This window comes from Narcine bancroftii, chromosome 1 (assembly GCF_036971445.1).
Source record: "Narcine bancroftii isolate sNarBan1 chromosome 1, sNarBan1.hap1, whole genome shotgun sequence".
NCBI classification, from domain to species: domain Eukaryota; kingdom Metazoa; phylum Chordata; class Chondrichthyes; order Torpediniformes; family Narcinidae; genus Narcine; species Narcine bancroftii.
This window is the reverse complement of record NC_091469.1, coordinates 38,056,147-38,070,943: the sequence shown is the minus strand read 5'-3', so window position 1 is coordinate 38,070,943 and position 14,797 is coordinate 38,056,147. Positions and strand designations below refer to the sequence as shown.

The 14,797-nt window shown below is 41.3% G+C and overlaps 1 protein-coding gene across 8 annotated transcripts in view; it reads right to left on the bottom strand.

Annotated features, from left to right (window-relative positions):
* Positions 1–8,442: 8,442 nt before the first annotated feature.
* LOC138757180 (stabilizer of axonemal microtubules 2-like) overlaps positions 8,443–14,797 on the bottom strand; it is an 84,932-nt gene continuing 78,577 nt past the window's right edge. For all 8 annotated transcript variants that reach the window (XM_069924129.1, XM_069924096.1, XM_069924108.1 and 5 more), the window contains 2 exons: positions 13,585–13,778; positions 8,443–9,723 (listed from right to left, as the gene is read on the bottom strand). In XM_069924129.1, coding sequence (XP_069780230.1) covers positions 8,714–9,723; positions 13,585–13,778 — 1,204 coding nt within the window. In that variant the 3' untranslated portion in view covers positions 8,443–8,713. The remainder of the gene's footprint in view (positions 9,724–13,584; positions 13,779–14,797) is intronic.

The following is a 14,797-nucleotide window of genomic DNA, read 5'->3' as shown; positions in this document are numbered from 1 at the left end:
ATATGTAGAACAAAAACATAATGCTGGACTGGGGTTAAGTCTGAGGTTAAAAATGTTAACATTTCATCCGTGGACCCAAGTTCAGGCATAAGGGAGCTGAAGAAGAGGCTGGGATTGCTTGCTAGGCAGCAGGTTGAAATATTAAATGTTACTCTGCGTTGACAGCATCGGACATACCCTGTTTAAAGGTTAATCCTGGCTCCTGACATATCTCAGCTGGCCTCATAAAGCCAGCAGTTGAAGTTGGCAAAGACAGATTTGGTGAGATGGTAAGTAACTTGTAAACAGAATCTAACAATACAAACACTACCATATTTTTACAAGTAAGTCACTGGTTGCAGAGAAGAGTAAACATTGAGTGTAAACAGTACAAGAGGATAACAGAAAAAAAGTGGGAGACTCATTAAACTGATCATCGAAGTCAGGGTTAAGAGAACGGGGAAATCTGACAAGGGAAATTCAACAGTCTCATCACAATTAAGTTGAATAGGTCAGCATTACAGCATGTTGGAGCACACAGGGGGCATACGGAGCACGAACCAAGGGGTTCGTGGAACACCAGAAAGTGAATGGGAGAGCAGGCTGGAATGTCTCGTATGAAGAACCAACAGAGCAGCCCTCAAGCATCAATGTCAAATGCACCGGAGCAGCAACGGAAAGTCAACACTAAGCATGTCTGCAAAAGCAGTGTGGTGATTAAAAGAATGGAGGAGAATGTGAAAGGCAACAGCTGAGAAGTTGGCCTGAGCACAACTCCATCAGGTGGGTGTAAATATGAATAGATATTTTTAATCTGTTAGTTTTAATTCAGACCAAAAGTATACAAATACAATATAGACCGAATATGGTTGTGTACCATGTGTGTCAGTATTTAGGCAGTGTGACCCTGTGGGATTCCCTATAACACATGCATCGCCAAAGGTTGCTTCAAGTCATTGATTTGGAGTGTTAGCTCATGGGACTCAACATATTGGAAGGGATGGAATTTCAGAATAGTTCTACCCAGAACACTGTCAACATTAAGGCCCCTGACACCCCAAAAGAAGTACAGGGCCAGGAAAGGAAGTGCTGAGGGAGCAGAATGCAAGGAAGCAGGAGCAATAAAACATGTGTTTCAGGCACAGGCTTCTCCAACAAAGGCATAGGTTTAAAATGAGATGGAGGAAGTTCAAAGGGGTCCTGAGTAGCAAATTTATTGTGTAACATTTTTTTCATGCAAATGAAATGTGAATTGAGCTGCTGGAGGGGGTGGATAACAATAACTTAAAAAGGCAGCTGGACAGGCACTTGACTGAGCAGGTCATAGAAGAATTAATGCAGGCATTTGGATTAGTATTGATTTGCCATTCTCATCAGGGACCACAGCACATTTAAGATGGCGTAGGCAGGGGGCCATGAATTTAAATCCTAAATATTTTTTTTTGTCACTAAGAGAGAAATATGGAACAAACCAACTAAATTTGACTGCTTCACTAGGAAGGAGAGCCATAAACTTTGAACAGGGTCCTTAGAAGGCCATAGCCAAAAAAAGGTTGAGAATGAATGGTATCGATAGCATAAATGTGGTGAGAGGAAGGCCTTTATCTAGAACTTTAATAATGAGTGCCATTACTTCATGGAGGGTGGTAAGCTACTGTTATGCATGATTGTCTGGTCAGGCACATCCATTGGCTGATTATACCTGTGGCCCCTCCCCACATGCTCCTCTCTAAATGGGGCTACTTAGTGCAGGACAGTCAAAAAAGTATGGATTTGCTGTTGTTCGTAAGTGAATAAAAGCCTATTGGCTTCTCATCATGGTCTTTCAAATAATTGATGGTGCACCATGGAGTTCATTAATGTCCTCAGTTATGATTAAGTATCTGCAGTTTTTAATTATGACTTTTTGCCAACTATATCCGGATGGCAAACTCCTCCTATCAACAAATTATTAACCAAGTGGTAGTGTTTAATTCAAGCCATTGAAGGAAACCAGGCTGAACATGTCCCCTGGAGAGAGTATATCCATTATATATCCATTATATTACAGCAAATATATTTAAATCATAGAAGGGTGAGAGAAAATAATCTTGTCTAACTCCTTGCATGTTGAATATGACATAAGTCATCAGCATTGTCCTTTGTGTAAGTCAGATAGAAAGGGAAGGGCTTCGAGTACAGATGTTTAAAGAAATTAAGAGGAATTGAGAAACCTCTGCACAGGATAGTAAGGGGGAAATTTACAAGCAAATTGTGATAGGGAGGGCCAAAAATTGTAAACAAAAGCATGTGGTGCTCTGCAAATCCAGAGTTAGTAACAGCTGTAAAAGAATCAGAGATTAATGCCCTGTAATTAAATGCATGTAGCATTTGCAACAAGTTGGATGATTGATGACGCAGATAGCAACATGTGAGTATGATCTAATACAGTGGTTCTCAGCCATTTCTTTCCACTCACATACCACTTCAAGTATTCCCTATGCGAACAACAATTCATGCAATCTGGACATGTGAGAAAGTAGAAAAATTTTGGGAAGATCTCAATCAGATATTAAATAAAATAACAGAAAACAATATACCAAAGAATCCAGAGATCTTTCTCCTAAGTAACATAAAAAAACAAAGAATTTGGAATTGATTTGGAGGATGCACAAAAAAGATTTGTTAAGATAGCTCTAGCCGTAGCAAAAAAATGTATTATGTCAACCTGGAAATTGGAAGATAATCTGAAAATACAACAATGGTATATAGAAATGAATAAATGTATTCCATTAGAAAAAATTACATATAGTTTAAGAAATAATATTGAAATATTCGAACAAATATGGGAGCCTTACATTAAATACAATAGCGAAAACCTACCGGGGACAATCATTACCTAAGTTGATGGAAGGAGAAGGAAAGAAAAGAATGGACTCAGTAGAATTTCTGGTGTATTTTTGTTGAATGACAACATTGTCTGACTGGTTTAATGTAACCTAGATTGTATACCTAAAATGGATGGGAGGGGGGGGGGGTGGGGGGGTGGCTTGGGAGGAGGGGGGGGGGGGGGAGAAAATGTCACTGTATATGTGTGAAAAAGAAAAAGTGTGTATCATGGCTAATGTGATTTATGGTGTGAAAAATAAAAATTTTTTTAAAAAAAGTATTCCCTATGCCATCATGCTCTGTGATTAGTAAGGGATTGCTTAAGGTGGTATGTGAGTGAGAAGGAAAGGTTGAGAATCACTGCTCTAGACCCAATGATACTGAAATATTTTGCTTGAGTAACGTTGCCATTACCCCATTTCCTTCAGTTATGAAACCGGGCACATAATGAGTCAATTAGATATGATTAAAACAGTGGTTTTCAAACTTTTTCTTTCCACCCACATACCACCTTAAGCAATTCCTTACTAATCACAGAGCACCTATGGAATAGGGAATACTTAAAGTGGTATGTGAGCGGAACAAACAGGTTGAGAACCACTAATCTAATGGTTATTATTATGGAGACAGAATGACAAGCACTGGGTGCTTAATATTTCAGGTGATACAATGTTCCTAAAGAATAGTCCAACAGGGAAAAGAGATTGTGATTTAGAAGCAGTAAATAGTAATGTAGAATCAGCTTGGATTCTTTGCCTTGGCCACTTCATTTTCAAGCATGAGGCCTACCACTCCAGGATATCTGAAATGTCCTCTTTCTCCAAAAAGCCTGGCTTACTCTCTGGTGTTTTTGATAAAACTTTTATCTGCGTCTCCACCCTTTCCCCCAGACAGAACAAGAATATGGTTCCCTTGAATCTCATATTTCACTTCATCAGCCAACTTCAACATGGTCCCTCCACCAGCCACATCCTCTCCCCACCCCATTCTGCCTTCCAGAGGAATTATTTTCTCTGAAATTCCCTGGCTCACTCTTCCCTTCCCACCCCCTAGGTACTTCCCATTTCATCTGTAGAAGATGTAAACTTTACATCAACCTCTCGCCCCTCAGCTCCCTCCAGGACCATAAACACAACTTTCAGGTGAAATAGAATAATTTCACATGCACTTTTCCAATCTACTGCATTTGATGCACTCAGTGAGATCAAATCCAGATTAGGCAACCAGTTCTCCGAGCAGTGGAACTTTATCCCTGGGTGCAAGCTGGAACCATCAGTTGCCAGCCATTTCAATTCTCCTCACCATTCCACACAAACATGTTGGTCCTTGGCCTTGTTCATTTCCAGTGTGAGGGCAAATGTAAACATGAGGAATAATATACCATATTCCACCTGGGTAGCCAAAAACTTAAGGACATGGGCTTTGAAGTTTCCAATTTTTAATAGCCCACCACCCCAACCTGGTTCTGCTGTTTCCATCAGACCTTTTATCTGCTCCCATTCTCACTTTTCTCTCAAACCTCCTTCACCCTCCTCCCCCCACCCCCCCCCCCCCCATTCTATTCCCCTGTTAGTAAAGGGACTGCTCCTTTTACTAACTTCTTCTAGCCATGGGCAATGCTTCACACGCTAAGTCCCTCCAGCCACAGTTCTTGTGTTTCACTAGGCTAAACAACAGACGAGGTATTGATGGAATTCCAGATGCAGTTTAAAGATGAGTGCCACTGGACTTAAATCATTGTATTCAACCTCAGTAAATAAAGCTGAAGCATATTTTAACTTCTGTATGTGGTTCCCTGGCCAATGAAGGCATGCATGACGAACAGCTTCTTTACCTGCTTCCTCCTATTTTATTGTACGCTTGAGGATTTTGAATATTTATAATTATAGGAAATCAGGCTAAAATGAAAGTAGGAAATGCTCAACTCCAAACTCTGTCCATTAACTATTGAAGGAAACATCATTAATGCCCACTGTCACTGCAGAGGTACTCTTTTAGTAAGAAGTATAAGGATACTACAAATGGTTCCACAAAGTGGTGGTAGGTTACCGTAACGTTGGGCAGCATGGTTAGCGCAGGAGTTAGCAAACTGGGTTTAAATCCGGTGTTGTCTGTAGGAGTTTGTACATTCTCAACGTGTCCATGAGGGTTTCCTCTGAGTGCTCCAGTTTTCTCCCACCCTGCAAAGGTTTGTAGGTGAATTGGGTATTTGGGCGGCACTGATTCATGGGCTGGAAGAGCCTGTTAATTTGTTGTACCTATGTAAGTGTACTGCTAGTTAGAAGTCAGCAGTTATAACTGTTGAGAGTGTCATAATATTGCCTTGACAACATGGCATTTGTTTGATGATAATAAATTTATTGGATCACCAGCAAAAAGTAAACTTTCATATTGGTTAAAGATTGATTCAAAGCACACATAACAAAACTCAATATTTATAATATGAAAGATATAGAAACTGAGACTATTTATTTCACCATTGTCCTATACTGATGACATTAGCACATCTCCATGTCACATAGGGAGGCTGGGCAAGGTTTTACATGTCACTGAAGCTAAGAAATACTATATATCCACCTTCAGACCAAGATCTGTAAAAGGCACAAGACTGAACAATGTCCCAGCAGTGAATATACACTAGTCAACAAAGTGTGTCTCCAAATAAACAATAAAAGTTCATACAAATATATCTTTAAAAATCAGCCATAATGCCGGCAGAATACATGGAAACAGTACAAACATTCCTGAGAAAAATTATGAAAAAATATTTTGACAAGAGATTACACTTGAGCTCTTTGTTGCAATGATCATTTACATAACATTATTATATGAATGGTGAAAAATTGTGCTGAGTTCAGAGTTCTTCAGCTACTGTTAACATCAGATCTACTAAAGATGTTGAAAAGCTTTAAAATACTTTGTCTAATTCATTATGTAACATGTTTAGCAAAGACATTTTTTAATTTAAAATAACTAATTTACTCACCATTTTTTACATAGAATGATTGTACTATAACACAATTGGTACCATGTATAGTTATAAACAATACATGTACAAAGCAAAAGGTAATCATGCAGATTTTTATGGTGTTATTAATTTGTAATAATGTCAAAATTTAAAAGTTATAAAAAATTTAAACTATTATCAGAAAGCACTAGTCAAAATGGAAAACATTTTAAATCGATTGTCCTTGACGGTAGAGATCACTAATTTGGGAGATGATATCAGAGCAGCGTGGGTGAGTAATTGCAGTGCACTTTGTCGCTCTAGAAAATGCGCGCACGCACACTGCAATCTGAATGGTGTTAATCCTCTTGAGTCACATTGAAGCTGAGTTCATCTCAGCAAGTTGAAAGAGTTGTAGAAATGATTCACAACCTATATCAAGAATTTAGCGAAAGGGATCCAAATATTATATCTCCAAATTTTCTTATAATGATGGGCTTGGCAGGTTTGTGGGTAGGGAAGAGAAGGTAAAGGGATAAGGTGAATGAATGAGAGTGAACGCGGCCAATAATTTGGTTATGTACATTGGTATACAAGAGAGAAAAACAGGATATTTTTTAAATGTACACAAGTCAGGAAATGTTGATGTTCAAAGCAACATGACTATTCTGAAACATTGGTTATGTATCTTTCTCTTTGCTATATAAAGTACACTCTTTGATCTGCTGAGTTTCTGCTGTGTTTTGACTATTCATGTACCCAAGTCACCATATGTTAGCCTTAAGATTTGAGCAGAGAGCAAGGAGATCTTTTTGTTATTTTTTTTAAATTTTAAACTTTAGACATTCAGCATGAGAACAAATAACAGGCCATTTGGAACCATGAGTCCGTGCCGCCCAATTTACACCTAATTAACCTACACCCTCGGAGTGTTTCAAACAGTGGGAAGAAACTGGACCCTCCAGGTAAATCCCACGCAGACATGGGGAGAACGTACAAACTCCTTATAGACAGCGTGAAATAGGTGCACTGGTCATGATCACTGGCGCTGTAAAGGTGTTGCACTAACCGCTATGCCAACTGTGCCTTGATAAGATTGCACCTGATGTATTGTGTACTGTTTGGTTTTTTTTAAATCTAAAAAAGATGTACGTGCTACAGAGGATTGTGCAGCAAAGATTCATCTGAATGTTTTTGTGATTGTGGGTATTTTGAATGAAGGAAGATTGAGTAGACTTTTAGAAGAACAAGATCTTATTGAAATCAATGAAATTCTTAACAGGGATTGATAAATTGAATGCAGGGACAATTTCCATGCATAAAGGAAAGAGAGAGAAAAATTTTTTTTTTCAATTTGAATGAAGTTTTCAGTCTTTTAACTCCATGTACCTGCAACTGGGGATGTGTATTATATTCAGGTTTAGAACTTGACCTGAGGCACAAAGCCCAGCCCTGCCTGCTTATATTTGTAAGAAGAATGCCCGAGTAGGCTTGAGTCAGAGAAATGAAAATGTGGCTTCCGTTAAGTGTCAAGCCAATCAAAGACTCGATCAAGAGATGGTAGGTTTTCTATCAGGTGTTGGAGGCAAAGTTGTCAAGACAGAATGTGAGATTTAGGAGGTCAAAGGCACAGCTGTCAAAGTTAGGCATAGGGGAAGAGAGTTGTTCATCTTACATAGGATAAGAGTTTTAAATCTTGGGGTAGTTGATGGAAATGTGGGGAGAATAAAATGGGATTATTGAAGGACAAATGTGACAGGCTGATAGACAGCATAGTCCTGGCAGGATGAAGGGCCATTTTGACACTATGAAAAATATTGAAGCTGGAAAATGGGAAGGCAGCAGGGAAAATTCAAGCAAGCTATGACTGCAGTCATTAGCTACAGGAGAATTCAAGTGGTGGGCAGGCAGAGTTTGAAGATGGATAGGGTAAACAGGCTCAGCCAAATAGTGTAATGGAACAGTGAACATCCCTGAAATACAGGGCAAACTGCTCACCATGGGCTTCTCTTCCTATGTGCCTTACCTGTTCTCAAGTCTATTTATCTCAATTTCTTTTATCCACCAGCCCTGAAAAAGAATTTCTTTTTTTTTACTCTTTGCCAGAATCCCTTTCTGTTTAAACATGTCTGCTCATTCTCCACCCATGTAACGCGACTGATTACACTCAGAGACTTACAATCAATGGCCGGTAGACACAATAGTCCTCAGGTGAATCTGAGGTAAGGCAAGAAAACCAGGGTTTATATTGGGGTAGGTGAGAGTCGAGCTAAAGGAGGAGGCAGCCATCTGAACAATACATAGACAATTAATTCCAGTTCACTGCAACCCTCAGCTACTGGAAACAATTTAGTGTTTCAAATTGTTACACAGGTCAATCATCTTATTTCTTTTCCTTCACAGATGGTAAATCACAGACGGTGACCCCAGACCCATAACAATGTGACCTTTAGTTCACCTTTGAAATGTTCCAGCAAGCTACTCATTTTTGGGGAATTACCCTGAATGAAGTCTCATCAACTCACTTCTTAAAGGTTGACCCTTATCATGAAATTGTATCCGAGTTCTAGATTCTCCGGTAAAGATCGGTCAATTTTTGAGCACCTCTCCTTATGCCAAGATGGTAGTATATATTAATGATAGTAGAGTTGATTTCAGGTTTGTTTTATTGACTGAGCTACAGGGAGCAGATCCAGTCGGGCAGGGGTTGAAAGGATAGAACATTCACTGTTGCCAAACTAATCACTGTTGGTCCTGGTTCCTAGATAGCACTATCTTCCAAATGAATGGTTTATTTATTTACTACTGCTTCAATATAAATCAAAATGAAACTCATCTGCAATTAATATTAATTAACACTTCCACCACACCCCCACAAAAAGTTATATCCATTTTATGATTTAAAAAATTGCCTTTTCATTAAGCTGCACTGATTGCATCATTTGGAAAACTTTCTTTCAAATTATTTAAAGCTTTTTGAGGGCTTGCTGTATTTGAAACCATGTTCATAGACATATTTGCCAATGTGGGGTGAAGATTCTCTCCTTTGTTTACTGGTTGATATAGTTTATGACCTTGAGCATCAGTTTCCACGTATTCATAGCCTGGGGGTACTGTGAATGAAGCTGGACACCCTTCCACATTCTTTGATCTATAACTGGTTTGATATGTGGTTCCATTATTGAATGGTATTTTGCGAGGAATGTAAGAATTGCAGGGTTTGTAGGAGTGCATGGAGTTAATCTGGTGAGGAATATAATGAGCCCTGAATGTTGTCATATCATCAAATGGACCAGCTGCTTTCTCCAGTTCCTGCCGGGGTTTGATGAGAGGTTCCCGTGTAATGTCCCAGTACTTGTAGTCTGTCTTCATGGTGGATTTCCCCTCAAATGGAATATTGTGCCCTCTCATCGCCGGTAAATGTCGAATAGGTAAAAGAGGATGGAGTTTATGCTTAACAAAATCTGTATGAGTAGTTGTGCTGAGATGCTTTTTATCCTCAGGAACATTGGGCTCCACAGGTTTGTGGGCCAAAGGTCGATCTATTGTCCAGCTTCTGGAGTTGAGTTTGGTGCATGGAGGCTGATTGAGCATTGTAAGGTTTTCAGGGTGACCCTTGAAATCTCTTCTGTGTACAGTAAGGCCATCAAAGGGCCTGTTGTTTGGCTTATATTGTTCTGGTTCATGTCTTTTAGGGGGGTCTTGTTTGTATGGCATGTTATCCTGGCGATAATTAGTCTTGTCATCAAAAGGCACATCCAATAGCTTTGCTGCATTTGGAGGTTTAAAACTTGGGTTGGGAATTGGAATTTTGAAGGAATAGTCATCTTCAGAAGTGGTTGGATTTCCAAATTTAATGGTTGGTACTTTGAACGTATGTTCTGGTTTCAATGTTTCTCTTTTTGAAAGTTCCCATTGTTTGTAATGATCTGAAACAAAAAGAAATGGGCTTTACCTTCCAAGTTCAAATTTAGTGCCACCTATACCGAGATAAAGTGCAAAGGATTGTTTTGTGACCAGTCTCGTGTGTCATGGACAGTGCAGCTGTTAAAACAATGCAGAGTGATACAGAGAGATCACTTGGAACAGACAAAATGCAACATGATTTTAATTGTGTGAGGTTCATTCAGGGAATCTGATAATGGCTGGGGAAAAAAATTGTCCCTGTATCCAATGGAACACACTTGTGAATCTTCTTCTGGATAGAAGGAAGGAAAAGTGACTCTGGCTGTCTTTTAATTAAATAGAACTGGTGGGACTGCTGGAATTCCTGTAATGGGAGAGCAGGGAGCAGAGACACAGCACTGCTCTGCAGGGTCCTACAGCCTGGTCCTGACGTGGTCAGGCTGATGGTATTTATTTTTTTTAAATCCTGCAACCACAGAGGATTGTGCAGTGCCTGTACTGGGCAGTGTACCATGAGGGGATTGTAGTCATTGGGGGTTCCAGTCATCAAGGGAGCAGCAGACCAGTACAGGTAACCAGAAGCAGGGAAAACAGTCTGGTTGAGAAGGAGAAGCATGGATGATGTCCCTATGGGGTATATGACCATGGCAGTGGACCAGCAAGGGTAGGGGCTCAGTAACTGAAGGGCCCACACAGGCTGTGGGCTGCAGTAAAGTCACACATGGAAACCAAGGTATCAGAACCGGGATTCAAGAGTATGCTGAGAGTAAGAAGGTGTCCCTTTAAGCCTCAGGTGCTGAGGGCTCCCTGGTCATCCCAATGGTTTTGATCTGGAGCTCAGGTTGTTGATAGTTTGCACTGGAATCTGTGCAGTTGTGGAGGCTGAAAGAGGCCTAGAGGCGACACCATGGGCACTCAGTGTCTCTGAAGGGACTCTCTTTCTCAGCGTTAGGGGCACTGGGCAATGCACATGGTGACTCTTTGTTTGCCTTACTGCAGACAAAGGTTGACCCTTATCCCAGTGGAGCTACGACCCAATCCAATAACTGCTCTTTTCATGGTTATTGACCCAGAGAGTTTTTCTGTACTTGTTCATGTAGCCTTCTCTACATTGTTGGCTAGAAGAGTTATTCCTATTCAAAAAGAAATACCCCAGACCTTCAACAATAGGCACTTTTAAGCTGTTGTGTAAAATGGGGTTAACCAGGCAATTTGTCCAGTTAGCGCCCCATTCACGCAGCAGTTAGAATGGGTCCAACCCGGTCACTAAGGTCCAAATCCAACTGGGTCCCTGACCTACCTCAGAGGTAGTCAGGTAACCCAGTTAAACTTAACTAGGTCGTGTCCACTGCCAACTTGAACAGGAAAATGGCTGGCCTGGTTACTCCAGTGACCATGCAACCAAGCACTGACCTCACAGGGAATCCCCTGGCTGAAGTGCCTGCTGCGATCGGAAGTGGGGGGGGGAAGAGAGGAGTCGCTGCCACGGGGCCTGGTGTGGGTGGGAGGGGGAGAGGTTGCTGCCACATTGGGATGGTAGAGGGGGACCCACAATCAGCAGGAGAGAAGTCTTTGACATGGGGGGGGAGGGAGGCTCTGTGAACTGTCGCTGCTGCGAATGCCACTCAACGTTCATGGCAGTGGGACATTGCTGAGGGGGAGGGGCACGATTAACGGTGGGGGTGGCGATTGACGGGGGTAGGGTGGTGATTGATGGGGGTGCGACTGACGGGCAGTGGGGGGGAGGAGACTTACTGATAATTCCTGTGAGTGCATTATGCGTCACTTACCGCATCATCATGGGGTGGGATACCCCTTAAATTGCTCTGCAGTTTAAAAGGTGCTTCCAGTACCTTTACCTCAATAATTCACCTGGGTCTCAGGAGGGCTACCCAGGTGCTGCAGTTTAAAAGAGCCTAGTGTTTCAATGGTTTTTTTCATTATGTCTTGTCTAAGCTTAGAAAAAAATAGATATCATGTATTTGATACATCAGTGAAATTTGAAGATGCGTAGTGACCTTTTATGAATTATTTTCATTTGATGTAAATGCTTTTAATGTGATTAGATGTACTCACTCTTCTAGTGAGATACAGTCTTACCTTAGTTTTTTGGATTTACAGTCGGATCCAAAAACTACAAAATATATGTAACCATCAGGATAAGCTGCTCAGTTGTTTTTGTTAGTTTTTTTATAATGACACTTTTGATTTTTTTTCACCCATTATAGTGCCGGGGGGGGGGGGGGGGGGTCGAAAGTTTATGCTGTTAGAAGTTTATACTGTATTTTCAGTTTTCTTCCCGTTTCTTCATTGTGTGTATTTCTTATAAAAACCACTTAAAAAAAAGATTTTAAAAGTAAATTCAATTAAGCATGCCTTTCATATGCTGAAGAGAAAACTGAAGGGGACAAGTCCCTAATACAAGCAGGAGCCAAAGATGGCTGCAGTGGAGACCCGGCAGAGCATCACCAGGGAAGATACGGGCAATGCCTATGAATCACACACTTCAAGCAGTCAATGCATGCAAGAGCGGTGCAAAAAAGTAGTAAACAATACTACTTTAAAATACCATTGCTATGCCACAAATATTTATGGTGCCCTGAAATGAGGGAATTAAGGATTTTTTTAAAAAGTGCAGTAATTTCTACATAGTCAAACCAAAATGTATACAAATAACCTTGAATAAAATTTGGTTTGATTACAAATCGAAAACTGGAGCACAGGGTCAAATAAAGGAAAAAAGTGTCTTTGTCTCAAAGAAGTGTCTTCAACCCAGCTCTGATCCTTGTAGCACACTAGATTTCCAGTGTGAAAAACAATCCACAGCCATCACCTTCTGTCTCCTACCATCAAAGCAATTCTAAATCCAATTGATCAGATCACCCTCAATCCTAAGTGATCAAAGTTTCTGATCAAGCCAATCATGTGGATTCACAAGGCTCCTCCATAATAGATTTGTTCAGAAAAGGTAGCTAAATCCCATGGGATTATGATCCCCAGCATCCATATCTTTCTTCACAATGTACATGCAACAATGACACATAGAAAATAACTTTCTGCATTATCATTTGCAGACACACACAGATGTACATGTAGAGATGCAGATGTGAGCTTTGACACAGGTGCAGAGAAACAATGTCACACACAGTAGCACATGTGTACCCTCACAGTCTCAAACCATAGTGACACAGGTTATCAGACAGGTATGACACTCGAACTCACTGATAAACACTTGCCCACACATCCAGAAAATATTCATTTCCTGACACACAAATGCAACACTGACACAGAATCACACATTTTATGTTCGACTATTGTATATATGCAGACAGAAGCACCTTCCTGTTGACATGCACACAGAAATACAAAGACAAAAACATGATCTTGTAATGGTAGCTACGAAGGGGAAACGAGAACAGAAACCACAAGCTGGAGTCAGTTTTGTTTCCAACCAATTTAATTCAAAAAGCCCACGCTGCGCCTTATAAGGCGGTCGTCAAGTCCCGACCTCGCGTCGGCTGTGACGTGACAATGCAGCCGAGAGCATGCGCGCGGTCCTTCTGGCCACGAGGGAGCCAGTGGCACCATCTTGGACGCCCATCACACACAGGGCCCCTTCGCCTGCATCACGATGTGCGCTGCCAGACTCGCATACATTTCAAAACATGCAGAAACACATTCAAAGTTGTGTGTACCAAGGCCAATATGTGCTCATATCCACATCGACAAGTAGATGCCCACACCCCTTGCAATAAACTGCATATTCACAAAATCAGGTGAATAGGCAAACAAACGGTCACCAACTCATGTGCTGTTTCAGTCACACACAGGAAATAATTTCAGTACTGAACCCTTAATTGCAAAATAACAAAGCTATTGCCTACCTTTGTATGTTGGAATTGTCAACATCTTTGCTCTGGGACTGTGCTTTGGCCAGACTGGGGCTACTGATTGGATTGGGTGAAGATTAAAATTTTGTTTGTAAGTGGTGTCCAAATTCATAGCTCCATGGGGTCGCCGCTCCCTTTCAGGTACTATCCCTGGCCTAGGCTGTATATCATGAGGAATAAAATCTGCCCTGTGAATGGTGGAAAATATTTTCAAAGTTATTGAAGCATAAAATTGATGCATTTTCTCCACTCTGCAGAGCAACAACAATAGCATAATTTTTCTGTATTGGCAAATCCAGGACCTCAGGGAAGCTACAGCCAGGGTCATTCTCCATAAGGTGAGGCTGCATGCTTTGCCAGCAGCTGCAGGAAGTCCCTATCTCTCTGGTGTGATTAATCCATACAACACATATAAGCCCAAATCACTTAATTAAAGACAAAATTATGATGGGTAGAATACTTTCCCAAGAGATTAAAAAATGACAGTAAAATAGAGACCAAAATTCAAACATTTATGCCCTTATATTTACTCCACCACACCCAAGGGACTTGGGGTTTCCAGCAAACCCTCATCTCAAACCAATTCACCATCAGCTTCCTGTGCAAGCTCTCACCAACCATCAGCTACCTGAGCAGCTGAGAGGAATTCCAAAGCATGGGTTCCAGTCAGTTTACATTGCAGGCTACTATCTCTTGGGGAATTCTCCACTAATTTGGCACCATGGTTAGCATTGTGGCTAGCACAACGCCTTTACAGCACCAACGATCTGGACCTGCTGTCTGTAAGGAGTTTGTACGCTCCTCCCCATGTCTGTGTGGGTTTTCCTTGGGGCTCCGGTTTTCTCCCACCATTCAAAATGTACCGGAGTATTGGTTCATTGGGTGCCGGCATTCTCTCATGCCTTGATGAAGGGCTCAAGCCCTAAACGTCAGTTATGTGGTGTTTTCAGTGTTAGATGTGGGAAGCCCTGGAGTCTTCTAGCCTCCTGGACGTCCATGTCTGCACTAGGTGTACTGAGCTGTAGCATCTCAGTGACCTTGTTAGGGAACTGGAGGTGCAGCTCGATGACCTCGCTCTGGTCAGAGAGAGTGAGGCCGTCATAGACAAGAGTTATAGCCAGGTGGTCACACCAGGCCCACGGGAGGAGGATCAGTGGGTTACAGTTAGGAGAGGGAAAGGGAAGAGACAGGTACAAGAGAGGGCCCC